At 37.6% G+C, this 22,353-nt stretch overlaps 2 protein-coding genes and 1 pseudogene across 2 annotated transcripts; 2 read left to right on the forward strand and 1 right to left on the reverse strand.

The window, feature by feature from the left end:
• Window positions 1-2,084: 2,084 nt before the first annotated feature.
• On the reverse strand, window positions 2,085-4,264 carry LOC122333848 (ras-related protein Rab-3C-like; the record flags this gene model as incomplete). The annotated part of the gene is made up of 2 exons (XM_043231679.1): window positions 3,926-4,264; window positions 2,085-2,294 (listed from the first exon to the last, which is right to left on the reverse strand). Coding segments are annotated over exons 1-2 (234 nt in total), but the record flags the coding sequence as incomplete, so codon positions are not given.
• Window positions 4,265-4,604: 340 nt separating this feature from the next.
• On the forward strand, window positions 4,605-7,910 carry LOC122333817 (annotated as a pseudogene).
• Window positions 7,911-10,179: 2,269 nt separating this feature from the next.
• Window positions 10,180-15,401, forward strand: plk2a (polo-like kinase 2a (Drosophila)). Its single transcript, XM_043231685.1, is given in 16 exon segments — window positions 10,180-10,434; window positions 10,703-10,810; window positions 10,898-11,014; window positions 11,099-11,228; window positions 11,404-11,587; window positions 11,661-11,714; window positions 11,716-11,857; window positions 11,960-12,107; window positions 12,192-12,286; window positions 12,369-12,396; window positions 12,399-12,503; window positions 12,592-12,672; window positions 12,748-12,907; window positions 12,988-13,117; window positions 13,530-13,640; window positions 14,520-15,401. Coding segments are annotated over 16 exon segments (2,004 nt in total). The 5' UTR covers window positions 10,180-10,215; the 3' UTR covers window positions 14,712-15,401.
• The last annotated feature ends 6,952 nt before the right edge of the window (window positions 15,402-22,353 follow it).

Here is a 22,353-nt window from a genome sequence, read left to right on the forward strand (position 1 = left end):
AAAAGATTAGCCAACATTGATTTCTTAGTTAATTAAGCAACACTTCAGATTTCATCTGACAATATCACAATCTACTGGTATATAGTAAGCGTGAACTGCAGTACGGGATCTCTCTGTGCGCCGGATGTTGTGTTATTAGAGCAGGTTCAGAGGTGTCAGGTGATCAACAGAGTGATCTTAATAAAACACTTCCTATTGTGTTTCTTCTCAGAAAAGCCGTAATTAGTTAGCTAAGTGACGTCTCCTGGAGAAGCGTGGGCGATACCCGAGAGTCCAGTTTCTTGACACACTTCCACAACCCTCTTCATTGAGAGCAATGCAATGCATGCGGCTCGGTTGATTACGACGCACGCGCCGATCGAGCTCAGCTTCAACATTTCGCGCCTCAACAACGGAATAAAGTTACTTGTCACTTTTGGCCCGCGCAGTAATTATCAGGCATTCTGAGATGGGCATTGTCACTTTAAAATGGCGTGCCAGGACAGATTGGAAAGCTTTTTCACTGGATTGATTGACTCGCATTCTTCAAAACTCGAAATGAAGCGGCTCAGATCTATAATGCTAAATGAGCTATTCTCACGGCTCTGAATGAGACACATGATTCATAGCTGATACGCGCCGCGCTTCCCGGAACAAAACCTTTGAGGCCAGCTGTTCCCGTCGTCTACATCTGGCTAATATAACAGGAGAAATCGACAAGAGCCATAAAGACCCCTGAGAGCGTTTTAACGCCGCTTATTCTGTGATAAACTCACGGTTTGACGCTTTAAACTAAAATGCAAAAAAGCGGGTTTTTCCTCAGACAGTTCACAGCTAAAAAAATGATTGCAAACACAATTATATTGATACAAAAGCATTAAATTAGCAGTTAAATGGTATGTTCACCACTTTTCAACCAGCGTACGCATTGTAAAAATCTCTTCGTAAGTAACCAAACGAGTAAATAACGCTTTATTATTGCTCTATTTCACCTGCACCAAAAACATCTCCTTTATAAATCTTTATAAACTACTAATCGCTTTCGCTGCATTTTAGCAACAAAACAGTTTCACGGCGTAGCTTTATTTTCAATTAACTACAATAATGCTAATCAGATATCGTTAAAATGTGTTTGAAAATGCAATTTCACCGAAAAGACAAATTGAGCTAAAAAGGCACATGCATTGATATAATATTAGTTTTATTACTCATGCATAAATGATGCATTAACATATATGATTTCAAAGTGAACATAGGCTGACGACACCTATTAAAATTCTCACCGGCGGTGAATTAGCCCTTTAATAACAGCTGTGCTTGCGTAAAAATGAGCGACTGATCATATAATCAATGACCATGGAACTCAGGTTGATGCGAGGCGGTCTGAATGCGCAATCAATCAGCGTTCGCTTTCCACACATGACGTTAAAATAATGACGTTATTGAATCAACGGCATCAATGCCAATCAGTTCGGAAACCCCATGCAGCAATTCTCAACACAGGCATTTGCTTTAGGCCACTTTCCACACGTCTCGCGTATTACATATAAAAAAACGTTATTGCTTTTCCAGTCAGTCCGCTGTTGACGATTACCAATGAACTACATTTGGCGTCGATGGGCAAAAAGCGGAATGCGTTTCAAGCAAAAAACCTTCCTGGTTGGTGAGAGCGTGCATGTTAGACGTCTAACAAATGCACCGAACATCACTCCACTAAGCCACTTTTATCCATCACGCTTGTTCACCACCTGCTTTGAGCATTTCGGCCATTTTGAGTCACGCTGACTCGTATGTTTGCGCCAAACGGACCGAATTTGGTCTGGAAACATACGCAACGGTGGCTTTTCATGACACCAATCACGATTTGCATTTACCAATCACGCTAAAAAGCAATGAAATTCATCACCCTAGGCAGTGAATGCCCACGCACAAGGATGTACTATTTACGTTAAGTGTAGAATATGCTCGCATCTGTCTAATTTAGCGGATTGCATCCCACCAGTTGAGCGCTGACCTGAGGCGAGCAAGGCATCAATTTAACCGGCCTCGTTTCAAGCTACACGGCTAGTCTAATGAAACCTGCTGTCTAATGTAGGCCAACTCACCCATATCTGCAGTTTGATTCTCTTGTCGTTCTTGTAGACGGTTTTGACTTTGAAATCGATGCCCACCGTGCTCACGAACGCTGACGTGAAGGAGTCGTCAGCGTACCGGAAGAGAAACGACGTCTTTCCTACACTGCTGTTGCCGATGATCAGCAGTTTGAACATGTAATCGAAGTTCTGGTCAGAGCCCTCTTTCTGCGCCGCAGCCATCTGGAACGAGAAAAGACGCTTACGAACAAACGGCCTCGGCAACACAGATGTGCATTTTATCTGCACCGATAAATCTATTTTCTCTAAATCTGCATCTATCATGGAGATATATTACATTAAGGCAGCGGACACTAATCGAGCAATTTTTAAACTGACAGATTAAACGCAACAAAAATCTAACACTGAAGTGCTATTTATTAACAGAAACATTTGGACTAATTAAAGTTAGTCAATACTGACCTTATTATTTTTGATGACTGATTTTATCTGTTTAAATGTTTGTTAAACCAATTTTTTGTAATCAGACTACACTACAAACATGAACAATAAATGAATAATAATAATAATGTACTTTATTTACACTGTTTTTGTAATCTAAATTTGTAATTTTGTATGGTATTGTATTGTATGGTAATCTAAATTAATGCAAATAAATTTTTCGTAATGAAAAAAACATTAATAAATGAAAACAAACAAATAAATAAATAAATAGATACACACACATATATATATATATATATATATACACACAGACATATATATATATATATATATATATACATATATATATATATATATATATATATACACAGACATATATATATATATATATATATATATATATATACACATATATATATATATATATATATATATACACACACACACACATATATATATATATATATATATATATATATATATATATATATATATATATATATATATATATATATACACACATATATATATATATACACATATATATATATACATATATACAGCATATATACTTACATACATACTACTTGCATGCATATCAAAGGAATAAATGCAAAAACACTGTAACATTGCATACTTTGTATAATGCATATTTATACAATATAAAAATAACAACGGTGTTTGCGGTACAGTAAAAATGTAAAGATTATTTGGGTTTTAAACCGATTATCGGTCTATAAATATTTGTAAATATAATCCCACCTGAATCAAAATATACTATATAATATATAAGGGATTACAAGACTTGACATACGAGTCTTATACATTTAAATAAGAGTAAAGTCGAAACATGTGAATTGCCTTTGAAAAGTAAGGTTCAGTTAGGCTTTACTTCTATACATCACACTTGCGAAACAAACCAAACATAGTAAAATATCCCATTTCATTCACGCTTGACATTAATCCTATTTAGAGCTTGTCATTGGCTGAAATAACCTGAAAATCATCCACAAAAAGCCATCCTTTAAGACCATCTTAAAAATACAGTAAAGCTGACACTCGTTTAATTATGATAATGATCAATGTACAGAGAGGAAGCGATTTAAAGCTATGAAATGCTTTAGTACAGGACTATTCCCCCAACCCCCACATTACAGAGGGTTAGGGTGTGTTTCCATCAATAACAAATATCCATTTTATTCACCCTTACCTTCATTTTACCATAACGGCATACTTAATTGTGGCGTGAACGAGGTTAACACGTTACATCAATTAACTGGGATACATTTCGCCTTATATTAATTTCTACACAATTCGGAAATGCTCAGGAAAACTGGAATTACAATGAAACAACTTCATATTATAGGGCCACACATGACAACGTAATCTTTGAAAAGACCGGTTCAGACCTGCATGGATCCGTCCTGACGCATCCTACCGAAGCCAGAAGAGATTTGGCACGATAATTCAGTCGGTTCCCGGTGATGCTCGGATCACTCCGTGTCCTCTGAGCTGAGCATCAGCATCAGCCGCTCCGCTGTGCGCGCTCCCGGCCGCGCCGACGTCACTCAGTCGCGCTTGCTGCTGGGAAATGTAGTTTTGCAGTGCTACTGTTTGTAGTCCTCAACCCCGGAAGACACTATGCGTTTTCGCTTGATTATCAAATTTCCAGCTTAATAAAACAATATTCTTATACATGTTAACATTTGACGTATATTTACTTTAAATAAAAAAGCGTTTTCAAAATTCACGGTCGCGGTTAGCCAACTATTGCTAGTTTTGTAAAACAACGAACTTCTCCAAATCACGTTAATAAATATGCAAAACGTTTAAATCCGAATCCAAGATGTCTCTAATTTATGTATAATCAAACAGTATAGTTATTTATGTAAATAAAATGTAACAAAAATAATTAATTAAAAAAAAAATCTGATGAAAAACATCATACAGAATTTTTTCTCTCGCAGTACAATAGATTAAAAATAAAAAATATATATAATTTATAGGTCTAATAAACGTTTATTCATGGTAGATATTTTGGTAGTGTTTTTGTTGTGATTATAACAGTAAATACGTTTATTATTATTACGTTTAGCAGAGATTTGCAGAGGTCCAGAGGGCAGATCTATCTCTTAAATCTCATTGGTTTGGTATCCGTCAATCGCTTTAATCTGGAAAGCCTACGAAAGCCCTGGTAGGAAGTAGGTAAGGCAACGTTTCCCACATTCAAACATATCTGAAATTAAAACACGGCCTACTTTAATGCCCTAGGCAGCTTAACGTTTAGATTTAGAGAGCGGTATCGATTGAGATGAGGCGCGTGTAACGTTTTCAGTTTGATTTAAAGCAGGTTAAAACGCAGTGAAGCTCCGTCCACCCCGTTAAGCACGTTTTGTTTGTTTGGCCGCAATGTCCGCGGTCATTCGATACATGACGTGAATACGACACGCTTTCTCTTTCCGTCGGATTCCTGCAGAAGCGCGCCCTCTTCCGGCCGCTATTAAACTTCACGACTCAGCTACTTATATATCATCAAAACGTTTATTCTGCTCGGAATGGTGGTGTGTTGTTGTTGTTGTTTTTTCGACAGAGCAATTTTATTTTTTTAGTATTTTTTTAATTTTTTTTATTTAGTTATCTATAAATCGCTTAGCAATAAAGCGTTCAAACACATACATTTCTTTAGCGTTTGTTAAGGATTTTGCAAATCTCTGGAAAACTGATCACACGAATAAATACATTTAAATATGGGTGAATTCAGAGTCATTTCGCTTACAAAAAGCGCCCCAATCAACCTGAAGTCAAGTGCAAATGTATAAAACAAAGCTAATAATAATTTCAATAATTACTATTTCAATATTTCGAAAAGAGTAAACTATTAAAAAAATAATCTGTAAAATTGTAGTGGATGAACTAAAATGGATTTAGTTTTTAGATGCAAGATGTAATTACTCACGTCAGCGATACAATAATATTTTAGTATATAATATGTATAGTATTTATAAATATTTTGAACAGCCATTTATTTTTGTATTTGCATTTTTAACTCTTAAATCTTTATTAGTTTTGTTGTATATTTCTAATTATTACATAAAAATTGTTTTTAATAGTTTCGATTAGCCAAACCATTTTTTTTTTACGCTTTAATAAGCAAAACGTATTATTATTTATTTATGGGAATTACAACTTCGATAAAGTTTCTGGACCCATTTCAAATGTTGACTACTGTAGACAGGAAGAAAAATTAAAAAAACGTTGTTGAAAATAAAAAGAAATCAAAATCGATACATTTACAATACAATAATAGTTAACAATAATTAACATTAATGTAATTTTCAGTTTTCTTATATTAACATAATCAATGCATCAACAAACAATACCATATTTCTAAATTTACATTAACTTAAAATTAATAAATGCTTGTTTTTCTATCCATCCATCTATCTAAATATATACATATATATATGTATATATATGTGTATATGTGTGTGTGTATATATATGTGTGTGTGTGTGTATATATATATATATATATTTCCAGTGGTGGTGATTATTTTCTTTAAAGCATGCTATTTGTAGTGTGTTTGCCCTGAGATGCTTTACAGTGTTGTTATTGAACAGATCCCAGCATGGAGGACTGCATTGAGGTCATTCTCGAGGAGCACAGCGGCAGGTGGTTCAACCATCAGCAGTCCGGCCCCAGCGTCCCCTTACTGATCGGATCTGCCTTCTCCAGTGTCTACGGACTCTGGGCCATGTTCTGCATGCCTGGACTCAGAGTCCCCTTCAGACTGAAGGTGCTTTGGTGCACGTTCCTCTCTCTTTGACGCAGAAAGAGTTGAGAGCAGCTGAAAAGATCTGGTGTGATGTTCTCCCAGGTGCCGTTTTTACCTTCGACGACAGAGCAAACCCTAAACGTCCTCAAGCTTCTAGAAGGACGCAAAGGGCCGCCTGGCCGACCTGGGATCAGGCGATGGACGTTGGTAAGTCGTGGATAAAAGTGGGGTTTGGGAGCTCACGCTGATCTCGGTTTGAACTGTCCCGCTCTGAAATGCAGGTTTTTGCAGCGTCGTCAATGGGGTTTCAATGCACAGGTTTTGAAATAAACTCCATATTATTAGCCTACTCCAAGAGCAGAGCAAGGCGGCGCGGGGTACCACGCGCTGATATCCATTTCATCAAACAGGACTTCTGGAAGGTAAGCGTATGTGTTTCACGTATTCTGCATTACATCAAACAAGTCTATAGCTTTCCTTACTGCTGCTCTTTATTATTTCAGAGCGATCTGTCCAAATACACAAACGTGACTGTGTTTCTGGCCCCTGCGGTGGTATGTTGACGTGTGTGGGGGCGCTATAAGATCATAGAATTCATTCATTTTCTGTCCAAATCCCACATGCCTTCCGGAGAACTTTTAGTATTTTGTTTTTTTTATAAAACGCTGACACTTATTTCATGTCCTTGCTTGCATTAAACACGAGTAAGCGTCAATGTGTTAACTTTGGTATTGACAAAAACAAAAAAACATTTTTATCGAATTTATGAATAAAGTTAATGTCGATTAAGAAATATCGTATTGTTGGTCAGTTAATTAAGTGACGCATTAATTATGTTCGTTTAAGATCATTGAAAAGGACATTACTAAATAAATGTTAATTATTGTAAATGATCGCATTAGTTATTGTTGCATTTTGTTTTTGATTTTGAATTAATTTTTTTATTAAATGTAAACTTTTAGCAACTTTGACATTTTATTAGTTTTTGACATTTTATATATATATATACATTTATATATATATATATATATATATATATATATATATATATATATATATATATATATATATATATATATATATATATGTATATATATATATATATATATATATATATATATATATATATATGTTAACTTTTACTCTATCATTTAATGTTTATTTCAGGTGAGGAATATGCTTTTGGTTAACTAGAATAAACCTCATGTTAGCAAAACATCCAACATGAAGCACACAGAGGTTTTTACTGATGATTTATGTGTTAACGTGCCAGATGGGGGTTCTGGAAGAGAAGTTGTTAAAGGAACTTCCCGAGGATGCCAGAGTCATTGTGTGCCGTTTCCCTTTTCCTCGCTGGCCCCACAGCCGCTCTGCTGGATCTGGATTAAACCAGGTCTGGGCTTACGATGTCCACGCCGCTAGACAACCGTCCAGAACATCTCCTGACCGATCGCAGGCATGAACCAGCCCGAAACACGCCACGTGCAACTCAGAAATCAAGATATTTTGCTCTTTATAGAAGGCTTGCATAAAAGATGACGTACGACTGTCAAACCAATACTTTTCCAAAGCAAGCTGAAGTATGTAATGCGTGATGTTTAATAAATCGTTGCACTGTTTCACTCGTTTCTTGCCTTGCATTGGACATAAAATACGTTTTTGCTGCTTCAAACATCGGCAAAAATATTTTAATAACAATATATAAACAATTAAAAAATAATCAAAAGTAATAAAGAAACTATTAAAAAAATCAAAACTAAAGTAAAAACAAAGATAATAAAAATGACGAAAACAAACATTTTAAAATAAAATATCAAAGCATAATAAAATAGTAGATACTATAATACTCCGGAATTGCGACGGGTCAAAAAGCATCACAAAGAGTCATATGATCAATGCCATTTGATTTGTGTGTTAGAAACAGATATATAACTTAAATGAAACACAATCCGAGATTTTTAACACGGCCTCAAGACCTTCATGTCCAAATTCAGTAAAGGAGCACTCTCAAATAGTTATCTTGAAGTCAGTTGGGATCGTTATTAGGATATAATGCATAAACATCTAATCTTCTCGTGGACCATTTGACTCGTAATCTCCCCGAAGCCCATATGAGAAGTGGCCTTGCATGATACCCAGAATAGATCTGTCACGTTCACATATTATCACGCCGTCAATTAAAACCGATGCTGTTGGCTGGAACACAAAGCTTATGTTTTATGCATATCCACCAAACAATCCTGCAAACACAAGCTCTTCCATACATTACGCCCTGCTGAAGAAGAACCGTCCAGGCTGCGGTTTGACTTCACCGATGAATAATTCATTACACGTTTGGTCAGCAAGACATGAAAAGCAATAGGAGGAAAAAAAGGTACCCGCTTTTGATTTTTACACTGTACGTTTCATTCCTCCGCATTGTTTGCATGCGGTCGATGTAAATGTTTACCCGTTGAACTAAACTTTAAATAACCGAGTTCAGCGTGTAAACACTTCTTCTCAGAACCACAGCATCAACACACTTCAGCTGATCCCGGCAAAAGTAAACGTCTTCCCTTTCTTCCTAAAGGCCACTTCAAAAAAAAAAAAAAAAAAAAAAGCAATGCATTTTATACAGTTTGTTACCTTAATTTGCAGAGAACCGATGGCCATTCGCTGAGTCCTCGAGGCAACTGTGATCGAGACAAATCATAGGCCTACCATTAGCGCGTCTTGCAACAAGAAAAGCTGTAATAAACACAAAAAGGCCACGCATGCAGTAGCATTCATTCAAAACGAAAACATTTATTTCACACAAGACTGACTTTTAAATATAATATCACGATCCATGCGGATGAAAAGCTTCTTATGTATCTGTAAATGAATAGTGTGACTGTAAATCTGTTGGCTGCATGTCAGTGTGTGACAGGAGTGTCAGTATGAGTCATAAATGCGCCACACAACCAGAGAAAACACACCACGTGGTGGCGCTGGAGAGCTTTACTGTAATATACAGTCCCTAAAACATGCCCGTGCATGTCCTGGTCAAACTTATAGATGTTGACACCATACCTGTATTATAGATACAGATTTTTATTTTTTTTTTAATAAATTGATTTATTTTTACTTTATTATAAATCATTTTACTTCTCTCTTTTTCTCTATTTTCTTTATAATAAGTTGGGCTGGGAAGAGATTATTTATATAAGTGTATTCATTTTTTTGTTGTTGTTGTTGTGGTTGCTCAAAAAAATTTTTACATGTGTGTATGTATACATATATTTCAGTAATAATAATAAAAAAATTAAAAAAATAAAAACTTATAGATACAAACTATATGGAAAGATCGATTAAAGTAATATTAAGTAAATAAAACGCGTTAAAAACAAATAAAAAAATAAATATAAAACACAATGTAAACTACAGAGGTTTTTGAAGTATAGATAAATAGGCTAATAATAAAAAAACAATAATATAATATTAAATTAAATGAATTTAGTTTATTTCTTTTCCACGTTCAAGCGATGCATTTAACTCTGATTTTAATGCGGGCTTATAAAAGTCATTCAAACTGTGCTTTACAGGTCTGTCTATTCTAAAGAGAAAAAAAAATCAATTTGAAGATGCAAAAACCTCTAAGTGACATTTGAAATTTTCTTCTAAAATTAGCGTTTTTATCAGATCAATCCAATGTGTCGCTTCAGTAATTTCACTTGAATGGCGTTTACTTGAATGGCGCTGAAATGTAGAGACAAACGTTTAAAAGAAACTTCCAGATGGCTCAAAGCGCAACACTGGTTTCGCGATTCAAGTCCCTGTTCAGAGACGCGAGTCTGGTTCCAGCTCCGCGTGACGCGCCGGTGAAAATAATGTAACTGGGCGGAGCGGCGCGCGCGCGTATAAGAGCGAGGCTCTGTGGTGATTCCTCCCAGTCTGGACTCGAGCATGGACATACTCAGGACTATAACGCACCACCACCACCACCACCATCATCATCAGTCTGTGAATAACGGCAAGATGTGTGAACACACGCACCACAGACCCACCGAGAGCAGGCGAGGGAAATCAGAGGATAGTAATGCTCATGCCACGCAGGAAATGTCACGCATCATCACGGATTCAGCCACCGGGAGATGTTACTGTAGAGGAAAAGTTTTGGGCAAGGTAAATATTTTACATTTTACTTAGTAAAAACTAACACCATAGAGCACCATTTACGCGCCACAGTACAGCAATACAGTAATGCCACGCTACTAATAAAAACCAGTTGTACTTTGAAAGTGTTTATTTTGAGTTTTGTCTATATTTAATGGACCAAATCAATCAAAATAGTTATGCATCAAAGAAGTTGCCAGTTAAATATTTTTATATGCGATGCACTAGTTTGTCATTGTCTTTGAATGCATGCATTTTCTCTCTCTGTGTGTTGCAGGGTGGTTTTGCCAAATGCTATGAATTTACAGATCTGAGCACAGGCAAGATGTATGCAGCCAAAATCATTCCACACACGCGCGTTTCCAAACCTCACCAAAGGGAAAAGGTAACTTGCTTTCCTGTTGTAACGTGTTTGCCCCTGGCAATTCATTGCTTGAATTGTTTATTAAGCGTGCGGCCGTTTGATTGGCAGATCGACAGAGAAATCGAATTGCACAGAGCCCTGCATCACAAACACATCGTTCACTTCTACCACCATTTCGAGGACAAAGATAATATCTACATTCTACTTGAATACTGCAGCAGACGGGTAAGTGCTATTGACGTCCTTCTTCGATTGATGAGATGGATCTGGTAGGAAATACCGTTGCTTACGTGCAGTTTTTTTTTTCAGTCACTGGCACATATTCTCAAGGCCCGAAAGGTGCTTACAGAACCGGAGGTTCGGTACTACCTGAGACAGATCGTCTCGGGGTTGAAGTATCTCCATGAGCAAGAAATCCTCCACAGAGACCTCAAACTAGGTAAGCAAGGTTCAAACCCTAACAATACGGCCTTCCTGTAGCTCAAATATGGCAGCAGCAATGGCAAAATCATGGCTTCGATTCCTAGGGAATGCATTAACTGGATATAACATTTACTTTGAATGCAATGCAAACCCATCTGCACATTAAACCCTAATTCTGTTGCTCTTCCCAGGTAACTTTTTCATCAATGAGTCTATGGAGCTCAAGGTTGGAGACTTTGGTTTGGCTGCAAAGCTCGAGCCGGTTGAGAACCGTAGAAGAACGATATGTGGAACACCAAATTATTTGTCGCCTGAAGTCCTCAATAAGCAAGGACATGGATGTGAATCTGACGTGTGGGCGCTCGGTTGTGTGATGTAAGTATACTGGACAAAGTTTCTCTTGGTTTTCACATGGAAATGCTTGTTTATAATGGACAATTCTCAACAGGTATACCATGCTTTTGGGAAGACCTCCATTCGAGACTACTAACCTTAAAGAAACGCCGGTGCATTCGGGAAGCGCGATACTCCATGCCATCATCTTTGTCGCCCCAAGCCAAGCATCTCATCAGCAGTATGCTGGCCAAAAACCCAATGGATAGGCCACAACTCGATGACATCCTACGCCACGACTTTTTCTGCCAGGTGTGTGTCTCTTTGTGCAGACGAAACTATCTTGACCAGTTCCAACACTGAAGCCAATTCAGTGGCTTTGAACTTGTTTTTTTTTTGCCCCTCTTATATCAGGGTTTCACACCAGACAGACTGTCTGCTAACTGTTGCCATGCGGCCCCAGACCTTCACCACACCAGCCCTGCCAAGAGCTTCTTCAAGAAAGCCGCAGCCGCCCTGTTCGGTGGAAAGAAGGACAAAGCCAAGTACTTGGAGACTCAAAGTAAGCACTAGTTTAACCTTTACCATTTCTGGATTACCCTGATTGCATAATCATAACGTCTAATGCACATCTCGCTTCTGCTAGATAAGCCAACCAAGGAGGAGGAGGACATAAACAGACTGTGCCTTGACCTCCGGAAAACGTCAATCAGCCCTCAACCCTGCAGACAAACTCTTGAGGTGAGCTCCTCCATCCTTCGTCAGAGTTGAGAGAGATAGTTTAAGATTGTAACCTAACCCCACATTCCTCATTTTCCCACAGGACAGTAAACCCCCCGTCCCAGCTGCTGGAAACCAGCTGTCCCGGCGAAGGACACCAGCAGCAAACAACACATTAAAGACAGCATTCGAATGATAGTGCGAGGAACCCTCGGGAACTGCAGTAGCAGCAGCGAATGTACGTTGCACGTATTTTTCAAATAAAGGATGTTAATGGATGTTTTAATGCGATATCTAATAGGTTTCGCCTCTTTTTGTGTCTTCAGGTCTCGAGGACAGCACGATGGGAAGCGTCGCGGACACCGTGGCCCGAGTGCTGCGAGGCTGTCTGGAGAACATGCCGGAAGGTGCGTATCTAAACGTCATCCGTTTCTCAAATGCAAAGTCGCTTTTAATAATCCGTTGCAATCTCTCGTTCGCAGCTAATAACATTTCGAAAGAGAGCATGAACAGCAGCTTCCAGTGGGTGACTAAGTGGGTGGACTATTCCAACAAGTACGGCTTTGGCTACCAGTTGTCCGATCACACAGTTGGCGTTCTCTTCAACAACGGCACTCACATGAGCCTGCTGTCGGATAAAAAGTGCGTTGAAGATCCCAGATGTCTTTTTAGCTCAAAAATGATTGATTACATGCAGGCTAACGTGTCTTTTTGACCTTCAGGACGGTGCATTACTATGCAGAGCTGGGACAATGTTCAGTCTTCTCCACTAGCGAAGCCCCGGAGCAGTTCATCGGCCAGGTCACCATCTTAAAATACTTCGCCCACTACATGGAGGAGAATCTGATGGATGTAAGTGTCCTCGCTTGGTTGAAATGCTGGTTATATACAGCTTCACAATAAAAACAAGAAAAAGAATACTATTTCAAATGTGAGAAGTTCTCAGCACTATAAAAGCCGGCAGTATCCTGATTCAAGTTCCATCAAATCGAGTTCAAAAAAACAATTGTCTCTTTATTTAGCTTTTTAACTAGTCAGTTCAATTTTGATTCAATTTAAAATCTATGTCTGCGTTGCTAAATTCATCAATTATGAAACAAAGGTATTTCAAGCAGCTCTACAGAAATCAATAGGGTCATTATTCATCTCAAGTTTTGTTCAGTAGTGTCAGTGCAGATGATCGTACTGAATATCGAGTGTCTTTAAACCCTGACTAAGCAATTCGCATCAGATTTTCTGATTACTGCTTGCTGTTCCTCAACAGGGAGGTGATTTACCCAATGTCACAGATGCAGGAAAACCCAGATTGTATCTTCTCCAGTGGCTCAAGTCTGATCGAGCGCTCATGATGCTCTTCAACGATGGCACTTTCCAGGTAAAACTTCACTTTGGACTGCTAAAATGCAAAAGCATCTTAACCTAGGCTCATTGCAAATACGTTACTCTACCTACATTTCTGCAAAACTTAAAAAAACATGCATACACAGATGAATCACTGCAATTGTCCAGTCGAAATGAACATTAGAGGCAGTAAAACTCGCTGATTCGCAGGTTGACAGCTTCAATTACTTAAGCCAAATTTTTATATAATTACTTGAGGTATTCAAATCGGTTTTAACATGCTGTCAAATTTAAAACGTGACATATTTGGACTTTAGTGAACCGTATCAGCTTTTTATGCACAAGTTTTCTAAAACAGCTGGTGGTTATTTTATTTTTATTTGCATACTAAAAGTATTCTCGTCGCTTCATAAGGTTCAGATTGAACCACTGATGGCAGACGGAGTATTCTGACAATGTTTTATTGACAATGAAGTCAATAGGAGAGTCTCTTGGTTTTAATCTAAAATATCATACATTTTGTTCTGAAGACAAACAAATCTTTGGAACAGATTTGGAACAACATGGTACCCCTATGTCGTTCCAAATAAAAAAAAAATGATTTTGGGATGGATTAACCTATTAATTTATACACTCCACGAATATCTGAATTACGAACGCAAAACATACCTGAAGCAACACAAATGCAAACACAGCAAAGCGTGCCTATATCAACATAACAAATATACGCCGGGGTCACGTATTGAATTCGCGTTTTAGCGCCACTCGCTGGACGTTTCAATTTTCGCGAAACATGCAGTAAGGTACGGAATGACGTAATGTATTTAGGGCACATGCGCCTGGGTTGGAGCACCTACATACTGCAATGCCGACGCGGAGCTACTTGTTTGCTAAACGCACACTATTCCCGCAGGTGAACTTCTATCACGATCACACCAAGATCATCCTGTGCAATCAGAGCGAGGAATACCTCCTGACGTACATCAACGAGGACCGAGTGTCCACCACGCTGAGGCTCAGCACCCTGCTCGTGTCCGGCTGCTCGGCGGACCTGCGCAGCCGCATGGACTATGCACTTAACATGCTGCTGCAGAGATGCAACTGAGGCGACAGACTGGAATACTAGGAAGGACAAGAATGTGGACTACGTACGGCTGGACGGGAGTGTCGAAGATGGGAGGAGACGTCATGGATTATGAGTAGCGCGAAACGGACTGAACCGAGCTGGGCTGGAACCAGAGGCGACGATGAGATCTCGTTTAGGTGTTTATCTTTTTTTAATGCAGAAATCTCGCTTTGTTGAAGCCGAACGGAGGTGTTTATGTTGAGGCGAGGGGCTTTCGGCAAGGCGGGGTGGTTGGATGTAGCTCTCTTGAGAGCAGATTTCGTTTAACTGTGAAAACATTCCTGCTTAAGGACACGGGGCTGCGTGGTGAAACGATCCGATGCTGTAGTTCATGCACGTTCGGTTTTTCCCATCCCCGCGTCGCGAGAAGAACCGGCCGCATTTCACTGTGTGGACACGACCTGCAACGCCATGGACATAACTTATTATCAGAAAGAACCCAGTATTTATTTATTTAATAAAGACGATCTTAGAATTACGTGGGTGTGAGCAGAAGTTATTTAATTGTTCGTTAAAATAGTGCGCTTTGTCCTTTTTACTGTACGTCAATCCCCCGGGCCATCACCGGGAGTGTCGACAAACTCAATATGCAAGGCCGGTGGCAAAACCACGATCGCCGTTTGTCTTGTCTTGATGTTTGTGTGAAGATTAAAGATGAATAATATCGTGGAGGTGTTGTATTTTGTTTCTTCTTTGAAGCGCAATTACCCCCATTGTCCCTGCGTCTGAGTGCCAGAGCAGTCGATTACGTAAATCTCCAGGGGCCCCCGATGAAGCGTCTTCAGAAACACACATTATGCTTACAAAAGGGAAGAAAAACAAGAAAAGAGTGTTGTTTCACCACCTACTGTCTGCCCAGAACAAGCTCCCTACGCTGCGTTGTCAAGCCCTCGCACGCGCACTATATTAAAAACCAGTACTTGACTTGATTTCGTACTGTGTCTTGTGCAAAACTGCATTTCGTTTCTTGCGTTCAGAACAGACCTGTGACCCACTTTTGCTCCACGGAGAAATAATGAAGCTTTACACCTTCGCTGACAAACAACAAATTGTAGGTCTCTTCGTCGTGCACTAATTAACTCAGTTGTTATAATTAGTCATAATTTAAAGATAAACGGAGTGCGCAAAGGGTAAATGAAAAGCTCATGAAAGGTTTGCAATGAATCAAACCAAAAGCATCTGAACACAGATGGCTCACAATGCTTGTTTTACAGAAGCAAAATCCACTCCTTAGACAAAAACACCACGTTTAGGGACTTTAATATCCTTCTTTTCGTGCCATTTAAAAACAGCTCACCCAAACAAGAAAAGTCCTATCATTTATGACATTCATGTCATTCCAAACCTGTATGACTTCCATTTTTAATGTCTCAAATTAACATTAACTCAAAATCCATGATCGATTAACATAAAAATGATTGGTATGTGAATGCAGCTTCTTGTGCATAAATATATATATATATATATATATATATATATATATATATATATATATATATATTATATATTGCATAAAATTGTCACACTTTAGTTTTAGGGACCAATTCTCACTATTAACTACGTCTTTTTTTGGATTAAGGGATCTTAAACATGGTCATGCTGAATATGCGCTATAATAAAAGCTAATATGCTAGTAATATGCCTGCTAATAAGCAACTAGTTAACTAATAAGCGGCAAAAAACAAAACCTGTTTTAGAACCATTACGATTTCTACAGTTGTACCATGTTTTTGCCACGTATCTCATTACCGTCAAACACTGAAAACGTTAGGTCAGCCATTCATTTTCATCCAATCTTTCAGTATGACAAAAGTGAATGGTGACTGAAGAAAGCGTTTTCGTTCGCATGCATGCCACGAGTTAGGATGGGGGTGGTAAATATTAATGCATTCATTTTTGAATCACATGAACATATGCTGGCCATCACTTGGCTTTTATTTACATTACAAAGAGTTGACATATGATGTAACCCAGGGTCATTGTGAATATGTATTTAATGGATATGGGAAAAAAGAAGAACACTGGGCCTTTATGTCACACAGTTACCATGATAAGCTTCGGTTTTCATTTTTTCATCTTCGTATCAAGCCAGCTGGTCTGTCGTCTCTCTTGGCCCTGATGAGGAAAGATTCGAGGAACAGAGATGCGTTTGTTGTCCAAGATCAGTATAGGCCCACAGTTGGCTGCCTGGAGTCTCTTTCTAGCATCATCTGTCACTTTGAAATGTAGGCCATTTTGTCTTCTCCGAGTCAATGCCAGATTACTTAATAGGCGGAATTCACAAAATAACACTTTTTGAGTTACATAACATGAACGCGGCGCCCGATATTGACCGGGACAATTATCTGTGCCGTTACACAGACATTCAGCACACAAGAACGAATGACTGGATCTCTGTGTAATAAAATCATGAAAGAAAGTGTACTAAATAATAATAATTATTCATAACAATACAAATATTAATTACAAAATAATAAGAATTAACAATAGTAGTAAATTAAAATAATGTTGACAATTATTATCATTAACAACTAATAACTAATTATTACTCATGCTTTATTATTGTAAAATAAATAATAATAAATGAGTAAAAAATACTAAATTAAATAATTTGATATTTAAAAATATAATTAACAAAAACAATTACAATAAATAATAGTTTTTAATTATTTGAATGATAATAATTATTCATCATAATCATTATTATTATTAATTTTATTATTTATATTATTAATAACTGTAGCATGTTGTATATTGTATGGCAAATGACTAGCTCTTTGAAAACAACTAAAAACAAAATAATATTAATAAAAGAGCACTGGATAAATACATATTTACAATATGAATTTTTAAAAATATATATATAATTAACACAAAACACCACCACCAACAATAATAAGCGCAAATAATAATGTTTATAATTTTTTAACAATAATTACACTTGTTATATTTAATATAATTTATTTGATTGTATTTTTATTAATAACGGCAACAATAACAACTAAAGCAGTAGTAGTAGCACGCATAAATAAATAAATGAATAAATAATTTAATGAATGGAACATTAAAATGTGCAGTTTGAATGCAAAAGAAAATACTTATAAAACTCTAAATGCAGCTGCAAATCAGAACTGGTTCTCGTAATGAAATCGCTCCGTGCTAATTGTCTTGACGAAGTCCCTCTTAAGTGCCGCTGATATAATTAGATATATAATCTCCGGAATTGTTTGCAGAATTGCATCCTTTAGGTGCGGCCAAAGAAAGCACAGCACAAATGATAAATCACTAGAAGCGGTTACGAGCTACCGCACATGGCATGTTTTCCACAGTGTCATTATTGACCTCAAATACCTCGAGACATGCAATATTACTACACAGTGTTCATATCTTTCATTCCAGCGTGAACAATGCACACATATTTCACTCCGAGGGAGCTAAGCCACAGCTTTACACTGTAAACATGAAGTACGGTGCTATCTGTTTATACGTAACAATGCATTGGGCCAAGCCGGTTCATTATGCAAGCCGCAGGAAGCGCACCCCGATCTAAACTGAGGATGCAGTTCTTCCATGTTATTTCTCGAAAGATGGCAAACAACATGTGAAGACAATGAATCACGCCCCGATTACTTAACACCCATCTGCTGGCAGATCCAGCATCCTTCAGTAGAGCGTCCAAGCGTCCTACATTACACGGACACATCGCACGTTTGCCCCAGTTTCTCACGCACTCGTCCGTGTCTGAATGCGTTACCCACGCAAGACCCGTCCATGCAAACCACGTCAGCCCTGCACCGCAGCAGACGCAGGTTTTTTTTCCGTCTTGAATGGAAAGCATAATAGGAGATGCTTTTAGGGCTAATGCGTCGACTCCTGCCTTTCATTGACGTGTCTAAACGGGCTTCATTTCACGCAGAAATCTGATTCAGAAACATTCGGGGCGTAATGTAAGTCGGAGGGTTTCGCCAAGACGGTGCACAAAAATAATCACATGTTCAAAAAAAAAAAGGAATACTATTTAGTACATTTTAGGAATGCTTTAAGCATTGTAAAATCATGTTTTACAATGGAAAATAATGTGAAATATTTACAATTACACTTTTTAACCAATGTTTTATAATAATAATAATAGTAAAAATAATAATAATTTGCACTAAAATATAAATAATAGTTATTTAATAATAACAGTAACTATTATTAGTAAAAATAGTAGTTAAAAATAGTATTTTAATAATTAATTGCATTGTGCTTTAAAATATCAATAATAATATTAATTAAGTGGTTTAGTAACAACAACAACAATAATAAATGAGCGATGCTTCAATATTGTAAAGCAAAAACTTAATGGACTCATTTTGGCATTTTAAGCTAAACGAAACAAGACTAAATTAAACTAAAGTAAAATATAATGTATTACGAGCAAAAGAGACTTAAACACCAACACTTTCAGAATCAGGATGAGTTTTAATATTTATTGTAATGTAATCATTGAAAGCGATTTATTAATGACTGAATGCCAGACAAAAAAAAATCACAATGCAAATGCAAATAATACTAACAAACGGCCCCAAAAACATGCTTGCTTGCTTTATTATTATTTTTTGGGGAACAGAAATACATGTCTTTGCGAGATGCACCTAGCTTGTGATTTATTTCTCGGTTGCATTTTAAGTATGCTTTGCCTTTAAGGAAGCGAACGAACACTTAAAGCCTCCACAGAAATGCTGTTTACTGCATATTTGCGGCGTTAGTAACGAGTTCATTCATGTCGCGAACACATGAACACATATCTTCGAGCCGCCCGGTTTCTCAGCGGGACCACACCTGACATTCCTCAGCACACCTGACGGCTTTTTCTCACAGATTCCCTTTCTCAGGTATTGTACAATATTCCACCTTTTACCCACATGCAACAGGATTTACTGCATCTAACCGCAGGAAATAAAAAAAAAAAAACATCTCAATTGTTTCAGTACTGAGAATAAGATTAAACTGAGAGGCCTGCTTACGGGCCTCCTGTTCCTCAGATACTTCTCCTTACAGAAAAAAACAGGCTTAATCTCCTCTAGAGTTTCAGAAGGGATCTCGTTTCATGAGACCATGAAGACAATTCAGAATAACATGCTAAAAGGAGCAAAGGAAACGGTCGTTTTTAAGCTGACTTTAACTTTTTCGTCTCCTGGAGCAGCAGGGAATGTCTTGTTAATAAGTTAACCCTATATAGCCCAGTCTATTATATCCGATACGCAGTTTTATTATATCAGGTTAAATAAAGTAAAAATAAGAATAGCTTAAACACTGTTAGTCATATTTCACGACGAAACACATACTGGACCAAGCATTTTACCAAACAAAGGCTTAAATTAAAACCATGTTTAAAATGTGAGCATCAAATACAATTATATACATCAATATATCATATATCAGGCTTTTGAGGAATGTTTATTTGTTCAACTCTCAATTAGCATTGCATTGAATTACACAATTAATAATACAGAGCTTTGATCATAATAATATATATATATATATATATATATATATATATATATATATATATATATATATATATATGCATGCATTTTAGATGCATTTACATTCAAGTAGTCTGTTATAAAGATCTTAATGATTTACATTACATGCTATCAGAATTTCATCTTACTTTTTGGACATATAAATAATAGCATCTGCACCAAATTGCATATTTGAGCTAAAATGATTTTCATTCGAATATAAATGAGGCATTAAAAGTTCATGGCTCAATATATGCTTTAATAAAAAAATAATAAAAATCAGACTATTATTATGTATGTTTCACCGGGTTAAAACTGAGAACATGTTGCACTTTTTTATGAATCAGACAAGGCAAACTGCTATGTCTGCATGCCTTAATTTCTGAGGAAATCTCTGCTAATGCGGCTCAGCGCAGCAGACACTATGTACAGTATCTAAACTGCCCTCGGTGTCTGTGCGTTACTGAAAGAAGCAAACACAATGCAGACGATTGTTGCAACACAACCGGTACTGTATGCAATGTACATTGCCGCACAATGGGGCTTCTGGAGTCGCTGGCGAGTGCAGAATAGTGGGCTCGTGGTTGTGGAGGAGTGAAGATTTCAGTGACACAAAAGCTTTCAAAGGAGCATTTGAGCACGTTCTTACTGCTTGCGCGTCGTTATAAAAATATAAAGCTTTACATTTGACCTAGCGTCCCACTGGGAAGCTAAACAAGAAGGAAGAAATCAATAATTTAGCAGAGAAAAATCTGTTCACTCTTGTATAATTGGAAGAAATAGTCGGAGCTAAATGGAAACAAAATGAGAAATGCACACAGAGAGCACTGATAATGAAAAACAGCGATCTTAATGGGTTTGCAGAAAAACGAGCGAGTTTGCCATTTCTTATTTCTTTTTCAGCTTCTCTGGTGTTTCTCCTGAGGGAAAAACTCAGATAATTTTACTCATTTCTCAGAAGAGATCATAACAATGTGCTCAAATTTTCCGAAGTCATCTGAGCCGCTATTATTTTATAGCTCTATACCATTACTGCACATGAACTATTGCCTCATTTCGATCTGTTCCCGTTTCTCTAAAAGATTTTAAAAAGAAGCCAGGTTATACTACAAGTTACCGTTCGTCCACCAAGCCTAATTTTCTTAAAGTTCACCATCAGGCCATCCAATATTTACATTTATTTCTTCATCAGGTACAGATTTGTAGACGTATAGCATCACTGTCTCACCAATGGATGTGCTGCAGTGAATGGGTGCCGTCAGAATGAGTTTATAAAAACGTCACAATAATCCTCACCGCTCTTAATGTGGGATTACTGTGATTTTTTTCATCAGCTGTTTGGACTCTCATTCCGACGGCACCCATTCACTGCAAGGGATGCAATTGTAAATCAGCAGCTTTTGGGTGAACTATTCCTTTTAAAAAAGGATGCACGGGAAAACTATAAGCAAGGAAATGTTCCTCTGGGTTATTTCACACGTACATTGGACGAGTGCGATTCAGCTCGACAATGTTCCGGGTAAACCAAGTGGTACCTGTGAAAATTCACAGAATCACTCCGCAGGAACTCCAGTACATTTAACGCTCAAAGGTTCACTTTAGGTTAGCCGATCTAATTGAACAGATGTGTTTATACGGGAGAGATGTTTGTGCAACTGGACTGGGTTTAAAGAAACGGGGAAGAGCATCCAGCGGGCCAGACAGCGATGTGAAATTTCATACCATACAAAAACACGCCTGTGCTTTTCATAAAGCCGATGGTTTGCCTTTAGGATGAGATCTGTTTGATGCTGAGATTGAATTACACCACCCTCCTGAGAGCAGATGCACTTCGATGAGAGCGTCACAACAGGCTGAGAGTTCATGAATGCAAATATACAATTAAGTTGGCTCGTTGTCTAGATTTCAAGCCCTAGTCACCCACAGGCATCTATCATGTGCTCCAGAAGTGGGCTGTCGGTGTAATACAACCTGTGGAGAGATTATTAAAACATTGATTTTCTTCCAGATATGTATTTACTCCTAGATAGGGTTTCCAAACACATCTGGGAACCCACGGGGCACAAACAGCTCAATAAATAAGCTCTGGGATGGAGGGAGTAAAAGCCAAT

Source organism: Puntigrus tetrazona, unplaced genomic scaffold (genome assembly GCF_018831695.1).
Source record: "Puntigrus tetrazona isolate hp1 unplaced genomic scaffold, ASM1883169v1 S000000397, whole genome shotgun sequence".
Classification (NCBI taxonomy): Eukaryota; Metazoa; Chordata; class Actinopteri; order Cypriniformes; family Cyprinidae; genus Puntigrus; species Puntigrus tetrazona.